The 20247-nt window shown below is 45.9% G+C and overlaps 2 protein-coding genes across 4 annotated transcripts in view; one reads left to right on the forward strand and one right to left on the reverse strand.

Moving 5' to 3' along the window:
- LOC144100790 (uncharacterized) overlaps positions 1–20247 on the reverse strand; it is a 272474-nt gene that overhangs the window by 236416 nt on the left and 15811 nt on the right. The window lies entirely within an intron of this gene.
- LOC144099973 (uncharacterized) lies at positions 44–19779 on the forward strand. Its single transcript, XM_077633026.1, has 5 exons — positions 44–297; positions 10226–10284; positions 12099–12158; positions 14021–14062; positions 19679–19779. Exons 1-5 carry the CDS (start codon positions 192–194, stop codon positions 19724–19726), a joined length of 315 nt encoding a protein of 104 aa, XP_077489152.1. The 5' UTR covers positions 44–191; the 3' UTR covers positions 19727–19779.

Genomic DNA, 20247 nt, shown 5'->3' on the forward strand with positions numbered 1-20247 from the left:
ACATTTGATTTTCACTCGGAATGTTTTTCCACCCTGTTCTGAGCGTTGGCCAATGACTTGCTTTGTTAGCGGGAAAGGACGAGTCCTTGCAGGGCTTGCAAGGCCCGGGGCTGTATAAGAGCCCGCGTTCGTCGCTAAACAAGTGGACGCCAAGCAGTTCTCGCAGCACTTGCATTACGACAGCACTGTCAATGGACGCCACCGCTTTCTCCCTGCTCCTGCTCATCGGGGCGGTCTTCGTTATGCGCAATGAAGCAGCCGAGGAGCAACCAGCTCTTAGCCTCAAACGGTTCTGCGGTAAGTTCCCTTGGGAGATAAACGTTTTAATGTATTAAATAATGCGCTAATGATGTACGAATCAGTCCGTTTCTCTTACAGTACCTTTCTTGATTATATAAATATTCTTCCTATAACATACGGCACAGGTATGCCTATATCTTCTTATTTCATCCTTAAATACATCCCAAGCCCAGACTGCTTTGAAATGATTTTTGTCACTGGTGTCACGGGAGAAGTAAGTTTTGCCCTACTGTGTTTGTACAGCTGGTTCTGGATCTTCTGTTTTAAATCTTGTGCATTAAAAATGCTTTGCAGTATTATTCAAAAATGATTACAGAAATATGCAAGAAATCTTCCTATTTCTTGCCTTTAAAGTGCATCTTTATTGCTGCCATTATGCATCGCAGTTCGCGAAAAGCAGCCAGCAACTTTTTCCAGATCTCAAAGGACGCCAGTGCACACCTAAGCGTCAGAAAGAAAATGAAGTTGAGAGGAAAATGCGCGGGTTGGGGGGGGGAAGGGGGGGGGGGGGGGAGGGGGGACGCTTTTTGATGGGTCGCTAAGGTGTGACGCATTCTATTGGCCTTGCTGCTATCATTTAGGAGCGAGTTAGCTGTCGATTCCTTTTCCATAAGAAAAAAGTTACTGAGAAAAAAAGTTACCCACACATTCCCGTTTAACGCTGAGTGCAACTGATGTCGAAATAAATTTCCGCTGGTTACGTTTCCGGTGTGCACATTACGCCGCTTAAAGTGCACTCTTATACGGTATATATTTTTTTTCATTCTGTACACAGTTTTCTCTAACGAACACTCAAAGATACGACAATGCGGAGGCGGAATACGACTGTGCGGTTGTAATGAGTGGTAAGGCGGACGTTAAGGCAAGGAAGTAGGCGGTTGAACTGCTATTGGTTGACATTATACTCTAATGAACTTCTTTACTTTCGGTTTTAGGGCAAAATGTCATATGCCGGATTAGTAGGTATTCAACATAGTAAGCAAACACAGTTTAATAAATTTTAAACCGATATGGCAGTTCGCGATAATCACCACATTATACTTGCAAAACCAGCCGATACCGTGACCTACGCGTGAGATGCTCCGGAATTAGCGTAGCCGTACATGACGCCGGTAGAACGCGTTTTAAGAGCAGAAAACGAAGCGGCAACTTCCAGACCTGTTGTGCAGCAGACAAACTGTCAACCTGCGGAGAGAGGCGCGCTCCGAGAGCAGAGCAGCAGCGTGAACGAAACGTTGGACTGTTTCGGTAATAAATTGCGAGACTGGCGCAACGTTCAACCTAGGTGGGTAAAATGCATTGGCACGCCGTAGCAGGTGTAGCGAGACTGGCAGCCATTACTGCACATGCCTGCATGAATGCAGGTGCCTGCCTGCATGAATGCGCCGCGTCAAGTGGAAGACTCGACACCACCGAGAGGAATGCTGTGCGCGTCTCCCGATCGCGCTTTCTTCCCGGGTTCGAACCCGACCGCGACGGCTGCGTTTTTATGGAGGCAAAACGCAAGGCGCCCGTGTGCTGTGCGATGTCAGTGCACGTTAAAGATAACCAGATGGTCGAAATTATTCCGGAACCTTCCACTACGACCCCTCTCCTTCCTTTCTTCTTTCACTCCCTACTTCATCCCTTCCCTAACGGCGCGGTTCAGGTGTCCAACGATATATGAGACAGATCCCTCCACTACGACACCGCTTTCTTCCTTTCTTCTTTCACTCCCTCCTTTACCCTCTTCCTTACGCCGCGGTTCAGGTGTCAGCCTAGATGTGAGACAGATACTGCGCTATTTCCTTTCCCCAGCAACCAATTTACCAATTTGATGTGCGGCTATGCTATTTGCGGCGCATGTTGCGCGTCGGGTTTGGTATCGGGGCGTGTTGTAGGCAAAATTTACCGTTCATTATGTCCAACCAGAGTGCCGATTTGAGACTCTTAAGGGTTTAGTCCTGCTGAATTCTCCTCAATCCCACAAATTCTGCGTTATAGTATATTGCCTTAAAACCAACTTAAAACCGTAGTTATATCAGTTATTTAAAGATATATTAACTACCCACCACCATGGACATAATGTCCTACATGCCGTACAATACAGCTGCACAGCCCCATTGTCTTATCTTTCACGGCTTATCTGAAGAAAGACCTGTACAGATTAAGAAAAAAAACACCTTGAAGACGCTTCCTCCCTTATTTCGCTTCATATTAGGTTTTATTCAAATTTTCAGAACAGAAGGAAGAGTTAATAATGAGTGGACAATACACGTAATTCAAAGATATATGACCCATTTTTTAGGTCACAAATCCCAAGATGTTCTCACAGACCCTGGTTTCTGACGTAAACTCTCCATGGCGAGCAAACAGTGCGTACTCCCTAAGCTGCCTAAAGCCCGAAGCAATCATGACATTCCCGGTATCTTAGGCCTCAAATTTTCCCCGGACGCCACAGTGCTGCCCGACTCTAAGCAACGTTATCCGAACGACTGTTTTGTTGTTTGGGTTAGCGGCTTACGCTAAAGCAATGACTGAAAAAAAAAGCTTATGGATTCTGCACATATGAACTGATCACCCTTTGTCATCCTTTTTTCTTTAGCAATAAAAACCACACTATTCCAAAACTCTCTAATTTCATTGCTCTCGCCGCGCGGTGAATGTATCGGGTGTAGCCTTCCAGCGGTTATGTAATATCGTTCATAGCAGCTGCCCGAATCTTCAACTGTCTCTGCAATACTAGAGAAATGTTCAACTAAACAAAGAACACCAGAAGACGAAACAATGACGGAGATAGCTGTGCAAAAGCTAGACAGATGTCGATAAGCACCGTTATCAAATTAATCCAGGTGCCCTGCGAAGTGCTTGTACAATATACAAATGACTACCCCGCAGAACAATCTTCGTACAGTGACAGCTGTTAATGGCTCTCCTACTTTCGCGGCGTCGGTGTGAAAAATAAATTTGATTTTGGGGAAAGGGACAGGCGAAGTAGTTGTCTCACTTCTCAGTGGACAGCTCAACCACGCCGTGAGGGAAGGGACGAAGGTGGGAGTGAAAGAAGACAGAGAGAAAGAGGTACCCTAGTGGAGGGTGGTGGTGGTGGAAACTTTTATTGCCAGCAATATAAATGGTGGGGGCGAAGCCCCCTGCATGTCACTTGGGTGCTCCCTTACTGTGAGGAGGCACCCTTACAAAGCAAAGGATAGCCTTTGGAGCGCAATGCTTCTCAGCGCGCTGGAGATGATACCGTCGCTGGTCTTGAGGAGAAGTTCCGGTCATAAGTCTCCCAGTAAGACTCCGCAACGGTCGGTGATGGGGGATGAGTGAAGGTGGGGCATGTGAGGAGGGTGTGTAGAAAGTCTCCTGGTTTGCCGAAAAGTTCGCATGAGGAGGTAAATTGGTCTGGGTATCGGGCATGTAGTACGGGGTATGTAGTATGTAGTATGGGGTATGAAGCAGTCCAAGTTTGTAGTCGTCGCCAGTGTGCGGCCTGAGCTATGGTGAGTGATGGGTCTGGGGGTGCATATTCCCTTCGTTGTTCCCGGTAGTACGAGAGAAGATCACGAAAGGAGAACAGGCGCTCCCCGGCCCGTAGAGGGGGCTCGACTCCTCCTGCTCGGAATGGGAGACCGTGGGCTAAGGAATGAGCCTCCTCGTTGCAAGGGAAGCCGGCATGTGCTGGCGTCCAGCTGAGGGTTATGGGGCGCCGGGGCTGCCAGAAGCATAGTGAAAGAGCAGCGGTGCGGGATATGCAGCCATTGGCACAGTTGAGAATGGCATATTTGGAGTCAGAGATATTTTTTGTAGCAGATGTAGAAATGAGAGCAAGCGCGACGGCTGCCTCTTCTGTCTAAGTGGTAGAAGTGGTGATAACTCAGCTGGAGGTAAGAAACTTTGCTTGATTGTCGGCTACGGCCAGGCCATAAGGGAGCCTGACGTATATCCCGCTGCGTCCACGTAGACTACCTCATGGTCCTCACCATACTGTTTGTGGAGGGCCCGAGCCCTTGCTGCACTACGGTCCCTGTCTCGCTCAGGGTTCTTGGGGGAGGGGGGGGGTATGTTGAGGTTAGAGCGGAGCATAGGAGAAAGGGGGACCCTTTCGGTAGGGTGTGTAGTTGGGGTGAGGTTTAATTGGGATAATAACGTGCGTCCGGCGTCTGAGTTGGCTAGACAGGATATTTGCTCTGTAAAGGTAGCTTCTGTGAGTTCTTCAAAGGTGTTGTGGACACCGAGTTTGAATAGTCAGTCGTTGGATGTGCTGGGGGAATACGTAGAGCTCCAGAATAATTTTGACCAGCTGGAGATCTTTCGTACACTGACTTCGCACAGCACACGGGCGCCTTTTTCAGTTTCGACAGAGGCGAAGCGCATAAACCCCGTGTGAAGTGCGATGTCGAAGCACGTTCAGATCCCCAGGTGGTCTCCGAAGAGCGCAGTCGAGCATGGGAGAGTAGGAGAGGGCGAAGCTCGGTTGAAAGGATAGGAGGCAATGAATGATTGGTTATCAGAGAGAGAAACCCAGGTAGTGGGCCGGCACGTAGAGTGGATAGAAGGAAAGAGCTGCATTGTTGAGGCGCAGCACGGAGGATGACGTATATAACAGCTGCACAGCGGTGACTTGCAGCGAAAACAGTGTGTGAAGCACTGCGGCGGAGTTAGCGGGAAAAAGTGTTTTTCGGTTGATTCCACACAGCAGCTGAATCTCGCCCGCAGAACGGCAAGGTGAAAAGGAAGACGTGAAACGTGGCACAGAGGGGAAGAGTAGCAGCAGGAGTGAAAAAAAAGATTTGCGCTGCGCAATGCAATGAGCGAAACATTTGCTGGATTTTGCGCTCCTTTAGCTGAGTTTCAATATCGCGATGGCTCAGATCAAGAACCCGCGAGTACACAGCCGATACAATTAAGAATGAACGCGCTCCAACTCTGGCTGCAACAGCGCTGATGGACATGATTCAGTCGATATAATACATCAGTGCCAGCGAGAGAAACATCCGATCCCCATGCAAACAAGCGCCCCAGGACGTAGAAGCCATGCGCGGTAGCCATGCGCGAGCGCCGCACCCTACGTGAATTTTGCATTTTGTGCATAGTTTACATTGTCTCTCTTGGGAGGTTTGGGAGAGCCTACTGCGCTTCGAGGACACGGCCAAGCAAGCCATCGCCGCAGGCCGGGCTGCCAGCGTCACGAGCCTCCGCGAAATGAACGTTTGAGCGCAGTGGGGCCGGTGTGGGGCCCAAGGACCTGCGTGTCCTAAACTCCCCTGTGTCTATTAAAGTTTTCACCACCATCACCACCATTCCCTCTCTACTCCTATTCTTCCTTTCCATCGCTTCCCTCTTTCTTTTCCCCTTCCCTGTCCTCTTCCTGTCCTTTTACTCCCGCTAGCCGCAGCTCAGCTGCTTATGGTTTCGATGGCAGATGCCGCCGTTAGCAACAACTTCTCGTTCCGTTTTTATTCTATTAATAAACAGAAACTCACAACAACCAAATGCATGTCCACCTTTTATATGTTTCCAGCCCAGGGGGTTTCCTTCTGGGTAGTGGTGTGTACTGTGCCCTTCGTTATCCATCGCTAGCATCCTTTTAAATGCCTGGAAGGAGAGGAACTGTTTTCCCCACCTTCCCGAAGTTTAGAACTTCCATGTGTGTTGGACTACATGGCTTGGAGCCTAACCCCTCTAACTTTTGACAGAGGGTGCACGTGCCTCCGGAATCTAGGTGAACAACGACCAAGTCGAGAATATTCAGCGGTTCGTGCCACCGAAGTTACCACTGGAATTCAGAATACAAGTGGCATCCGCCCTGCTGCCTTTTGGGTCTCGAAGGTCCTAATCACCTATCTGCAGTTCTATCGCTTGTACCACTGAATGCGTTTCCAAATGATAGATGCTGGCGGCTTCCCTACGCCCGCTCTGAACTCAGCAACACAGCAGAAGCAGCGCTTAGAAAGCAGTGTAAAGAAAAGGGGTCTTCCTCAGGAAAAATTCTAGTCGGTGTGGGTTAATAAATTTAAGGCACAAGTACATTTCAGTCCTTCTTTGTGCTTTTATCAAGTGTAACTGCAATACATGGAGGGGCTATTGAGTTTTCTATCCTTATACATCTTTGACAAAGGCGTATCCGTTTGTTCCAATGTTATTTGGGTTTTACGCTGGTCCGATCAGTAGGAGGTTTGCAGTTGAATTGTGTAAAATTGGCGGACGGTCATACGATGCAATGCGACCAACCTGCCTCAGCCGTATTGGTTTCGAATTTCGCGTTATTTTACTTTGCCCCTGCATCTCTTAATTCGATTTCCCCATCGGTTTTCCGCTGCGATGCTGCGTGGGCTTGTTGTGGGTGGCGGCTTCACACACACAGACCGCAGCTATTTCTTCGCAAAAGGACTATTCTGCTAACGCAGTAAGAACGATTACAAACTCTCGATTGAAATCACTTCCTCAGAGCATCACAGTGAGGTGACCGATGCCACGACCCTTCCTGCAGAGAAGCCTCGGGCGCCTTGCTGTGTCTTGGAAGCTGACAGTATTGGGCGCAACAACGCAGTTCCCTTAGGCTTGCTTGCCCTGTGGTGCATTGATTCAGCGAGCAAGTGAAGCAATGCTAATCCAATTTCCTATTGTTGTTCAAGGGGTATGAATTGCAGCACATCGAAAGCAAGGAGATTAGTTACATTTCACGCATAATGAGCGAGTTCATTGTTAAGGCAAAACGAAGAATGGAAAGTTAAAATATAAAGAATAACAAATGGAATGCAGGCAGAAGATAACCAACTACTGTAGGATACTCAATTACAGGACGATCAAATATCCCTTCATAATATCTCTTCCTAAGGGCCGTTGTACGATCGTTTTGGAGCGCCTTCCGCCTCGTCCGTTTCGGGAGCGGTCCGCCAGTTTTCGGCCGCCAGGCGGACGTGAGGCGGAAAGGTGTTGTACGATCACTTTGGCGCTTGCGAGCGAGGCGGATGGTCCCAGCATGCCGATTGGCGCGCCGGGCATATCCGTCTGTCCAATAGCCTTCTCCGGCTGGTGGCAACCTAGCCGGCGCGAGCGCACCGCCAGCATCGCTCCACGCGCCGAAACGTATTGTTGCGTCGAGGGCTGCCACAATATTTCTATGAACAGCAATGGCCAAGAGCTGCCATTAGAATTATAGATATTCCGGACATGTCCTGTATTCTTGGGGAAAAATTAATATTGGTAAAATGCACGGTACTCTAATGGAAATGTTGAAGGTGATGGTCTATCCCTTCAGTGTCTTGTAAGTTTTCCATCGCTCGCATCGGCCAGTTGACGATACCAAAACGTTAATAGCAAGCCTGTAGATGCGTGATTGTTATAGCCAAATATTCCAATATAAGAAAAAATGTGTCTATGCACCCCTCCTCGTTAGAAACGAAACACTTTTTTTGCCAGTAAAGCCCTGCGCCAGTCCAGTCCGGGAATGCGAAATATTGTTTTGGAGACTGACATCAACTGCTGCGTTATGCAGACGCATGTGAGACAAGGGCAATGATCGGCTTTTTGTTCCGGCGTGTGATGCCCGGCTTAATTTCCGAAGTTACTTAACTACATCTAAACAATTACTAAAAGTAAAAGTAGTCGAAATGTCTGCTTGCACTTGAATGAGCATTTGCATATCAGCGACGGCTCTGCACATTCTTCGTTTTGGGGATACGCGTACGCTGTGATCGGCATTAAAATAAAAACACCAGCCGTTTATCTCAGTGGTAGATTAACTTTAGATCATTTTTCCGTTAGCCATAAGCGAGCAGCTGCTAGGCGCATTTCGTGAGTGTTTTAGTTTTTCTCTTCAGCCTCGCGTATCGCCTTATGGGCACTTCATTTTATGCTGAAATAAAAAATATTGCAATTCTTATGCAGCGAAGAACGAAACGAAATGCCAACTATTTCGCCAACAGAGTTGCGTGCACCGACCTGCTCAGCCACACCTACAAAATTAAGTATTTTGCGAAAATGACCGCCCCAAAACAGAAAAGGTATTCACTTTGAATTCCACATTCCCTTTACTTTTTCTCTCCTTTTTTTTCCCTTTTCTTTTTTTCAAGTTCGCACTGGGAAAAGAAATGCGAAGCTGCGTTCTCTCCCTCGCGTGCTCGCGAGGGACCGATGCATAGGCGCCCCCCCCCCCCCCCCCCTCCGCTCCCCAAGAGTGATGCCCAAAGGAACGACATGCGTCGGGACCAGATCCCCCTCCCCCCCTTCATAGCAACAACCACCACCACCACCACCATCGCTGCCACTGCCCAGGCCGCGCTCCCCAGTTCAGTCGACGGATGGCCATTTTGCCCCGGCAGGCCGGGGCAGAGCAGAACCGAGGCGGAGGGAGGAGGGGCTCGGACGTCACTGACGTCACGGGAAAAGCAGCCAATAGCTGCAATCCGGTCCCCGGCCGGATGCGCTCGTCCGCCAGAAAGTTGAAGTTCACCAACTTTCCATCCGTTCGCCGAACGAGGCGGATCCGCCAGCTCCGCTCGCGAAACGGACGAGGCGGAAGGCGCTCCAAAACGATCGTACAACGGCCCTAAGACTGAAAAGCACATTTTCTGACTTGACGATTACTTTCTTGGTGTTTGTCTCTTTACTTGCCTTGTGCCCAAGCGACGATAGTGCCTTGTGTTCTCCTTTTTATTCGCCCATTTCATTCTTGTTTCATATGTGTTGCTTTGATCAGTGTGTAATGAATGCTTTGCTATAATAATAATAATAATTGGTTTTTGGTGGAAAGGAAATGGCGCAGTATCTGTCTCATATATCGTTGGACACCTGAACCGCGCCGTAAGGGAAGGGATAAAGGAGGGAGTGAAAGAAGAGAGGAACAAATAGGTCCGTAGTGGAGGGCTCCGGAATAATTTCGACCACCTGGGGATCTTTAACGTGCACTGACATCGCACAGCACACGGGCGCCTTAGCGTTTTTCCTCCATAAAAACGCAGCCGCCGCGGTCGGGTTCGAACCCGGGAACTCCGGATCAGTAGTCGAGCGCCCTAACCACTGAGCCACCGCGGCGGGGCTGCTTTGCTAGGCAGTTTACTGTTTCTGTTTATGTATGATATCACTGAAAAACTGTTTATTAGTCTGGATTTACTTTTCAAGAGTTCGTCATGACTTCTATTTTTGCCACACTATAAAATAACCAGTGTAAAGGGGGCTTGCGGCCTGGTCAAGCGCTCTTCATGACAGCTTTTTCTGCAGGCCTCCAGCATCCTGTATGTCGTACTTGGTGCAAATAAACTTTATTATTATAATCTTCATTAGGGGCTTACAAACACGCCTCCCCTCACTCAGCGATACCTATTTTTCTTGACACACGTGACCATTTATCTCAGAAGTCTCCTTAAGATTTCCTCAAAACGACAACTTTGGTCATAAGTGTGCAAGCATACATGTATAGACGCACTGCAGCTACAACGGATGTCTGCCTGCACACGCTTTTGCACAGCGCTACAATCCCCTCACCCACCTTACCTCTTTACTCCTTTTGCAAAATTTTTTAGAAAGTCTATGGACTGTCCATAGACTTCTGTTTATAAAGTCTATAGACTCTCTCTAGATAAACCCTATATAGAACAATCTATAGGCAACACAAAGCCTACAGACAATGTAGAGACAATCTATATATTTATGGCCATACAGTTTTATTAGAAATTTGTCTATAGACAGCCTATAGACTATGAATTGACAAAGAGAAATATCTATAGGAAGGCAATGGAGTCTATAAGAAGTCTGCGGACCATTTTCGTAAGAGCTCTCCCCTGACGTGGTCGTCTCACCGACCAACTGGTCACGGTCCTCCTGGTGCAGAATACCTGTAAATCTTACTGGCACCTCAAAGATGGTCTTTTTCCCTCTACGTTCGTACAAATGATGAATGGCAGCCCCGGAAACTTATGCACGCCTCTCTTCCAAACAGGACTAGCCGAATCCCGGAGAAAGGCTCTCCTGGAGTGCTTCCAGAAGGAAGCCGCTAACGTAAGCAAACGTTTTACGTTGCAATCCATTCTTCAACTGCGGTTCTTTCAACTAAACAAAAGGAAATAAATCATGCATTCTCATGCAAGGTTGGCTCGATGCTCAGCGCATAGTTGCATAGCACGAGCCTCTCTTTGCGATAAGGTTATCTGCCCATACTTCCACGATGAGTACGTGAATAGCAGTTCACTAATGTATGGCATGAAAAGAACAATTATGCGATGACGCTATGCAATATTTTAGCCTCCAAACTACTTTTTAACTTATTTCCTTTCATTAGACAACATCTGGACCCTTCAGGTAGCTCCTCATTCGTTACCCACCCTGTACTATAGGATATCGCCTCAACGTGATCCTACAAACGTTTCAGTAAAATGCCATCGAGCTGTCATCTGGGCTGTCACCCATTCAATACGTAAAACAATTTTAGCTACTTTAGTTTGTCTCAAGTCCAGGTTTCTTGGGCAAAAATCTTGAAAACTAGACAAATGTAAGGCACTGTTATGGAAATATTGAAGGTAATGGTCCATTATTCAGATATGTAGCAAAAGCTTTCTTTTAAAGTCTCTCCAGCGATCGCATCGAACGGTTGTGACTGTCATAGAAAAACAATCTGGAACGCTTCTGACAATAGCAAAAACGTTAGTGGAAGAAAAAATCAAGACTGCCGTCGGGTGATCTGTAGATATTTTGATTGTTGTAGTGGATTCGTACATTATATGAAAAATGGAGTTCATAAACGGTTTCCCGCTCAAAAGTGTTTTTGTCCAGACTTGCTGGGTATGTCATCGGCATTCGCAGCCTTTTGCACTTGCGACGTATAAAAAGCTCACCGGCTCGAGGCAAAGTTATTTCATTATTTTTATGTGTTGTGCATACACACTGGTTACTTCACTCAGTTTCATACCGATTTTATAAAAATATAGCAACACCTACTTAGCACTGGTATGATTTAGGTTATCTGGCTGCTTTCTGTTAACTTTTTATCGAGCAGATCTGGGTTATCTTTTTGAGCTTGTTTTTAAAAATAATTGTTAACGTGGCTGCGTCAACTATTAATATGAATTTTAGCGTTTTTTATTGGGGGGTCAGTTGTCAATGTTAGGTTGACCACATTACTCGTTGAGCCTATTGAACAGGCTTATCCGCTAGAAGTATGCATAAATTCCATTCACATGTCAAGCAATTCTGTTGTGTTCATAGCTAAAATGTCACTAGGCCCATACGTGCATGGTTCATTGGACATTGTCGCGATTGAAATGGCAGCAATGATTCAGAAGGTGATGGCAGACAAAAGTCAGGATGAATCTGAAGCATGTTACTGCCCCAATTCGTTCTGCAAACAGTCGGCGCATAAGGTGACAGCAAGTGCGTCGTCAAAAATCAGAGTGGACATTGAAATGATGCTAAAAACATTTAATTAAGGCGCCTAAATAGGAGGCTTTTGTCAAACACCGTGAAAGAAAAAAACATATATCGAACTATTTTGCAGCAGTAGTGCAGAGTTTTTTCTCTTGAAGGGCCTGAGTAACCTAAATCTGATAACATCCTATTTTCCAGATTTCCTGCTGCCCTTTGGGAAATTTTGACACGTTTTGCACAAGTGCCATGTAGATCAGAGAAGACTGCGACGAGTGTATAAAGAATTCTAAGGATTGTACCACGATCTAAATCCTAACCTGTATAGCCACTCCAGCTTTGCTTTTTTTAATCAATCAAGATCCCAAGCCACGCCTGCTCTGTGGAAGGTTGCATGCTTGGATGTCTGTGCAACTGAGTGACGTAATCAAATCTTCTTCCAAAACTTCCTGCAGATCGTCGCTAAGATCAGCCAACCTATGCAGCCGTTCGCCGACGAAATCTGCAAGAAAGCAGTGAGTATACGCTGACTGACCCCTTGCGCAAAATTTCGCTAATTCTGAAAAAAACAACAACAGCAAAGCAGTGTGACCCGCGTAATTACTCATAAATGCGAATAATACACCACAGTTGCGAGCCCTTGATTCATCAGATTTTGTACCGCTGGCTCGAATAATTTAGTGAAAGCGGGGCAGAGGTACAAGGATGCCAAAAGACGCCCACCCGCCCGTGAACCCGGGCGCAATCTGCCCCGCTGTAGGCGCCAGTTAGAGCGAGTTTTGCATGGTGGACCTAAGCAGTCCACGGCCGCAGGGAGTGAAAGTGGCAACGGTGAGCCTTGTGTGGACACGGGCGTGATTGACTTCCAAGTCCAGGTTTCTCGGGGAAAAATTTTAAAAATTGAAAAATTGTAAGACACTGTTAAGGAAATATTGAACGTAATGGTGCATCGTTCTGACATGTAGCAAAATCTGTCTTTTAAACTGTTTCCAGCGATTGGATCGAACAGTTAAGACTGCCATAGAAAACCAATGGGAAACACCTCTGACCATAGCAAAAACGTGAATACAAGAAAAAATACAAGATTGCCGTCGGGTGATCTGCGGATATATTGAATGTTATAGAGAAATCTTACATTATGTGAAAAAATTTCGTTCATAATAGGTTTCCCGCTCAAAAGTTCTTTTGCCCAGAATTTCTTGGTACGCGTGGTCAAAGCGAGCTCTAAGTCACAAGGTTGACCGTTGCAATTATTTTTTTTTAAATCTCTAAGCACAGCTTTGTTCAGAGCATGGTACGTGGTGCAGCAAGCTCAGCGCAAAGAACAGCACTGCTAGTCTCGCCACGCCGTAGCAAAACAATAACGGTCACATTTAGCAATGTGATTTCTTTCCCTTGTGCTAGCTGAGTTTCGCACTCGCAAGGTCGTTCTGAGTGACCTCAGAAATTCTTTGACAAAAATGGCAGCGATGAAGGACGTCAAGGATGTCAAGTTTACTGCACAAATTGATGCTCTGAAATTCGAGGTCCCAACAAATACTTTCGTGTGCATGGCTTCCCTAAATAAGATTTAAAAAATTAACACAGGCACCTAAATACATTATGAGCTGGCAATGCGACAACAGTAGAAGCAGTTGATGCCTATACCGGTAAAGCCGTCACTTCCGGTCTGGTGACGTCACTTCTCTCCAGAAAATCGGTGAATGCTATGAACGATGGCACACTGTTTTCTACCTGAGGCTACTAAAGGCGTTGAATTAAAACATAGAAAATCCCAAGTATCAGCTATTTTGTAATTCATCGTTTAGAAGCTTGTGTTGCCGTTGAAGCTCGCAAAAAGTACAAATATAGCGTGAGCTATTTGGTTTAAAAGCACGTCATTGCCCCTGCGGGCTGCGTCATCGTATAACGCTGAAATAAAACATCTAGGTATCTCCACCGGCAGGGCATGGAAGAGGGCGTCTGAAAGATTACACAAGGACTATATCCCTGTTGGGCATAAAGTTAACTCAGCTTCTGTGCCAAAGTTAATACTGCCAATATCAGCTGCAGAAAGAGCTTGGCTGCATAAATGTTACGCAGTATGTATTAACAGCAGCGATGCACGGGTGGCGTAATACGACCCCAAGGCACTAATTACAGTTTTAACGCCTCTTCTGACGTTGGAAAATGAGCGATATCACACGTGATATCATAAGCGACCCCACACATGACAGCAATCGTATTTAGAATTAAGGTGTTAAACCGGCGAGAAGCTAGGTATATAACACTGTTTAACGGCAGAACCATCCATAGGCCGTGCACACTTCCTCCAATATAAGGCGACGCACTATGAAATTATCTTCAGAGTGCGTGCTTTTTTTCTGCCATTTTACAGGATCCAGAGCTTCCGGACAAAGTGAAAGGACTGTTGAAAGAGGTATGCTTCGTTAGGCCATTTATTGCCAATAGACGGACCACGCATATTTTGAGGTCACTTTTTCAAAAAAGGATAAGCCTGATTACAATGTCTCTTTTTCGTTCACTTTAGGTGCACTGTAGCTAACTATACACAGCTGATGCCATACCCTCGTTCTCTTCCATCCAATATGTAGTGCGTGTTGTACCCTTATTTTCACCATAATGCTATTTAGGATCATTAACCATCAACTGATGCATTCTATGGTGCGTTTTTGGTCCCATATGGATGACTAAAATATTGATGTCATTTCGTTCTTCTGATTAAGCAACTATTGGTGCGTTCTCGAAAGCCAGTGAACAGTTTTCATTGCATAATTTTGCAGCATCCGTTTTTATAAAAAGGAGTGCGAAGATCTTGTCGTCTGTGCTAACACTGTTTGGTTTCCTCAGTCTGTAACCAATATTTCGCGACTTGAAAGAATTCAACGTAAAGCAGTGAGGTTTATTCACAACAGATACAAAAAAAAACGACTCACCAACACAACTAGCTGAAATCTCCAGGCTTGAAACGGTGTCAACAAGGGCAAAGCGCGCGCGACTAAAATTTCTTTATCAGCTCCTTAATAACAATTTTAAGATCGATTCATCAAAGTACATTTCACTGTCACTAAAACGTGCATTAAGAAACCAGCACGCGTATACGCTAACCGAATATACTTATCACAGTGACACCTTCAAAAATTCTTTCTTCCCGCTAGTAACAAGAGAATGGAACCGTCTAGACGAATCCATAACTAACGCCGATTCATTTTCAAATTTTTGTACCGAACTAGAAGCCGTGTTTTAAAACTAGAGGAGTGGTTAGAAAGATTTTTTCTGCATTTTTGTCTATTTTAAGGAGTACACGACGTGTTGTGCCCATGTTGATGTTCATGTTTGTTGTGCCCATGTTAATGTTCATGTTTTCGAACGAGCATGTTTTTTTCTTCTGTTACTTGAGCAAATATGTCAACTTCTTTTGAGTTATTTTTTTCTGTGATATGAACTGTCTAAGTTATAGCTGTCTTTCGCACAGCCGCTTTTAGAAATGTTATCCTCTGCTGTGATACGTGTTATGCCCACCTGCTAAGGTCTCAACTAGAGACTGGCAGTATTTCAAATAAATAAATAAAACATGAAAGAAATAAGAGCTTAGGTGGCACCGCAAGACCGAGCCAAGCTTTGTTATTTTAAAATGAATATGCAGGAAGAAATGAAACGGAATTAGCTCAGAAATTCATAATTAGTTCAAGGTTAAGTGCTGAGCAAGCTGGCGGTTTGACGGATCGTAACAGCCTGATCTTCCGTTCGCTGACGCCAGTCAGACAGACCAGGGGATTGGGTAAGGAAAATAAAGGGGCTGAACTGCAGGGTCTACAGATGTGGAAGTTCCGCCATCCGTCTGGCGCCTACAGTATATGCTTCAAATAGTGAACGTCCTACGCCACGTACGACGCAACTGCATGGTGGTGCGCGCGACCTTGAACGCGTGCACGGTATCGCTATAGGATGACAGCTCGCGCTATACGCAGATGGCATAGCCAGATGCCACGACGGCACCTCTCTGACTAAAGAGGTTGCGTTCAAGAGCGCATTCACAGGAAGATGTGACCCTCAGAAAAGACCAGAACAGATGCCAGAGGAAACACGTCACCGTGGACGGAATCGTGAACGCGTGCAGTGGCGGCGTAAAGACCTGGAAGTCTGCTCTCGCACAGTGGATGCAGGAAACAGTACGCAACTGGGTAAAGACGTCAACCTAGCGATCATGAGCGTTACTTGGAGGTATGCGCTCGCGAAGTGGCACAAAGGAGGACCGTCAGTGCAATTGTTTCCTCTTATTTGGCGTCGTCTCAGCGTCGTTCACTTCGTACCCTACGCAAAAAAAAAAAGCTCACTTTTCGCAGTTGCGACTTTCGCACCAGATGAAAATTTCCGATGCTCATCTGGCCGTAGGACAAGCGAATGGTTGGAGCGCTTATTTTGCACAACACGTACTAAAAAAGAGGAATAGTTTCAACCGTCAAAATGCGAAATCTTGAAAACCTTTAATCCTTGTCTCGTAAGGACAAGCTACAGCATTTCTTCTACTTTTCATCGTCTCCCCCTTTCGCAAAAGCTATCGGAAGTACAGCGCCAGCCATGGCGACCGCCTGCTGGGCGCCATTTGGCTCGAACCCCTCGACAGCAAGCAGCAACAAATCTTTTCTCAGTGAAGAATACAAGGGTGTTGTTACGGGCTAGTTGGTTCAACATTGCTCAAACGGGAACAGCGCAAACACAGGACGAAGAGAGGGACACAGCGCCTGTGTTGTACGTTCCTCTATTCGTCCTTTGTTTGCGCTGTTCCCTTTTAAGCTCAGTGAAGAACTTAGAACCTTGGTGACCTACTGGACAAGACCAATTGCCCTCCCAAGCATCCCCACGTACATACGAAGCCGCAGTGGCTGACGGTTCCTGTACATTTAGTAACACAAGCTACAGCGGCAGTATACTCGTGCTTAGATAATCGGTGGCACTTATATAGGTGACGTGATTGCATCCTTTATCCTCACTGGCTGGATTGGTTCGCTTGATTTATCAGATAGTTTTGATTATTCAGCTTCTTAGGTGGTCTTCTGCTACGTGAAATATTCTGTGTACTGCGTTTAATCTCGCCGCTGTCCAATTATTCAAGCGGTTTTATAGTTCGTAATGTTGATTTAAGGTGTCTGTACTCGACATCACTAGTCACCATGAAAAGTACTTTTTTTTTTCTTCGTAACACTACTCACACCGCAGCATCTAGACCATGCTGACGCTGTGGATCGGATTTGGCAGCAGATGTTACGGCTTCTGCTTGAAATTTTAAAAGGATGGGCTTATCAATAGCACGCATGTCACTCGAGGAGTTTATTTGTCAAAGCCGTTTATACCTGCTGGACGGCCCCGTCATCGCATCGAATGATACGCTCGGCGAAGATGAGGACGAAAAGCCTCCTCGCGCAAAGACGCACCTGGCGCCGAACAATGGGCACCAACAAATGGCTTCTGCCGCTCTGTCCCTTCCGCAGGTGTTCCTGCTCCAAGCCATTCACTCCCTCGCACTCCCCGAACCGTGGCTGAGGTCCGTTTCGCGTGCTGCCATTTGCGCCTGCCGCTGCTGATATTGCCTGCGACAGGATAGGGCGCCAGTGCAGCCGCAAGTGACTTGCGATAGGTTTCCGCCCGGTTCCAGTTTAACTGCAGCAGACTCGGGGTAACCGCTCTGCGACTCACCAATATGGAGCGCTGTGACGTCATGTCACGCGCAGTCACGTGGAAGGGAGCAGCGACGCGGAGACCCTAGGAAGCAGCAAATCTGCTTGCTGCCACAATTCGCTGGGTTTTCGTTGCACATGCTTTCTGCAAATGCCATTGTGACATCAGCGGCTGCGCCGATTTTCAGTGCGGTAGCACTACTAGCAACATGTTCCGATTTCGGGCATATGTGCAGGGTTGGTCAAAAGTCTGCTTCTCAGCATTGTAGTGGGGCATTTTTGGCACCCGCGAAGCTCAAATCCCCTGCATGGTGAGAAGAAGGCTCATCTCATGGGTGCCGTAAGTGCCCGATTATACAACTCGAAATCAGAACCTGCGGCCTGGAAATTTTTGACCAACCCTGTACGTGTCCGAACCCGGTTGTGGGCAACCTGCCAGGTGTGTACACTTCGCAGGCCTTCACCTGGGTGAAAGCCTTCAAGGTAAATGCCTTCAGTGCAAAGGCCTTTGGGTGAAGGCCTTCATGGTATATGCTTTCCGGGCAAAGGCCCTTCGGCCAAAGGCCGTTACTCTAAAGGTCTTTGGGTCAAATGCCTTTAGCAGGTAGGAACCTTAAGTGCCCACCGTAACTAGTGCCACTGCACGATATTCCGCGCTTAGCCGTGCTAAACCGTCTGATAGTTTTTTTATTCCAGTCGTACCATGTGAAACTGGCCTTGGCTAGCATATACTGGCGACTTTTTGGAACGTGGGCCACTAACAGCGGCAGCTGTTAAGGCAGTCTGATAAAGCTGTCTAGCGTGGTGACAGCAATCAGATTATTGAATTTTACTGCATGTCTGCAGCAAATACACAGAAGGCTAGAGTAAGAAAGTTTTCTTTGTTTGGCTGAGAGGAAATACTTAGCTTACTCTTCTCTACATGCTATCTACTTACCTTCTTCTAGATTCAGTTCAGCGTACCTCAAGAAAAGGAATTAATCTCAGACTGACAGTAAGGTTTTGGAAAACTGCTGCAAGAAGGTACTCTACTGAAAATATTTCAATAAGTACGCATTGGTTATTAGGTCGCAAAGCCAAACAACAAGTCGGTAAAGTGAAGAAAATTTTTAACTTGAGACGTCTCTTCTGAGCGTACTTTTGGAACGCCAGCATCACATTTTATTACATGTGAGTGCAGGTAAAATACTCATATGTTTTCCGCACAGTTTTCTTTTGCGCATTTTATCAACCGATAAAATCTGCTGTATTAATAAATACAACCCTTATCTATCAAGAGTGCAAAATCTTACACAATAACTTTTCATTCTGTGAATTACGCTATCTACACACCCAAATGACCAACCCTTGAATGGGTCACGTTCAAATTCTACGCGACTACAAAAGCCTGGCTGATATTTTATGTTAAAATGGGGATATTTTAGGTAGTATTCCATTCGTCAATATAAATTTAAAAAAAAAGCCGGGAGTCTATCCCATGTTGCGATACATTTGCAGTAAATATCTTAAAAATGGTGTGGCACACATTTTTTCCCTTCCAGGAAATCTACTGTCGTATTCACTTTGCTTAACAATTCAGATGTAATCAAAGTCTTCTTGGACAGGGACGTAACCCAGTTTGCCATGTACCTAAGTAGGTGCAAGTTACGGTAAGATGATGGCAATTTTTATAGCTCCTCTCCCACAACACTTATACCATGAGGCGCTCTGAAAACTTGTTTTCAACAGAAACACTTTTTGAAGAGTTACTTCCGCCAAAGACCCAAAATTAGAAATCCTTCCCATGCCCCCTGTCATTTGCGTTCTGTGTACTGTAGAATTTTTTTGTTATGCCGCGTTGCATTTTTTAGTGGCTACTGCGGTGTGGTATAAATTTTTGCACTTACTGCTTCTCCAAAGCTTAATTTGCATTCTGCTTCAAAAATTATATAACACATGCTCCATCTCTACCTTCAGCTTCAAAATTTTGCCACCGATGAGTACATTTGCGCTAACTCCTTAGATTTTATATGTCTCTTTACTCATTGGCTCCCACTTACATTTATCCACGCTTAACCAAGCTGCCATGATACTGTGTTAATATATTGTATAATATATTATATGAAGCAGGGACTTTTCTGGGTGCTTGAAATAACTGAAAATAGTTATTTCGCATGCTGTGATCGGTATCTTAAATTAGGAGATGCAGGCGCAGTGAAGTGGAACCTTATGACATCAGGCACTTCAGTGTTCCGGAGCGTCCTGCATCGCGACCCCATCGCTTTTCGAAACACCTTCACGTCCGCAAAAAACGAAGAAATATTTAGGGAAGTAGTTGAATTATATTGATGCAACAGTGAGTTTACTTTGCCTTGCAGGATGAAACGCAGCAAGCGATTTTCAAATGTCTTCAAGCAGTCCCTTGAACATCGAGCTAAAATGGCCCCTTCGGCGAGTGAATAAACTTTACTAACAAGTTCTCATGCGTTATTTTTCTGAAATTTTGGTACAGATGAAACTTAGCCATCCCTCCAACGTTTCGAGACATGTACTCTGAAAAGATAGGTGAAACCTTCCCATTCTTTCAAATGCACGTCTGTACTAAAGAAACTGCACTTGCTCCTTGCGGTCGTTGTTACTAAGTGGTACACACCGTAAACGTAAACAGAGGTTCAAAGCCTCGCTGCTTTCCATGCAATGCGGGCAAGAGTTGAGCATCGTATCTTGCTTTCGATCAAAAAAAAATATCATTGCTTACGAAAGGCTGGAACTAGCACACGTAGTAATATGAACATAGCTCAATGACAGGGTAGCTTCTGGCATAGATCAGAAAGGAGAAAGTCTGTGAGCAGTATTCAGAAATTTTTACGTCAGTAACAGTAGTCGTCAACCACATTTACCCAGTGCAGAAACAATAATACTGCTTTATTTTTTGAGAGTGACACCA

This window comes from Amblyomma americanum, chromosome 8 (genome assembly GCF_052857255.1).
Source record: "Amblyomma americanum isolate KBUSLIRL-KWMA chromosome 8, ASM5285725v1, whole genome shotgun sequence".
Lineage (NCBI taxonomy): Eukaryota > Metazoa > Arthropoda > Arachnida > Ixodida > Ixodidae > Amblyomma > Amblyomma americanum.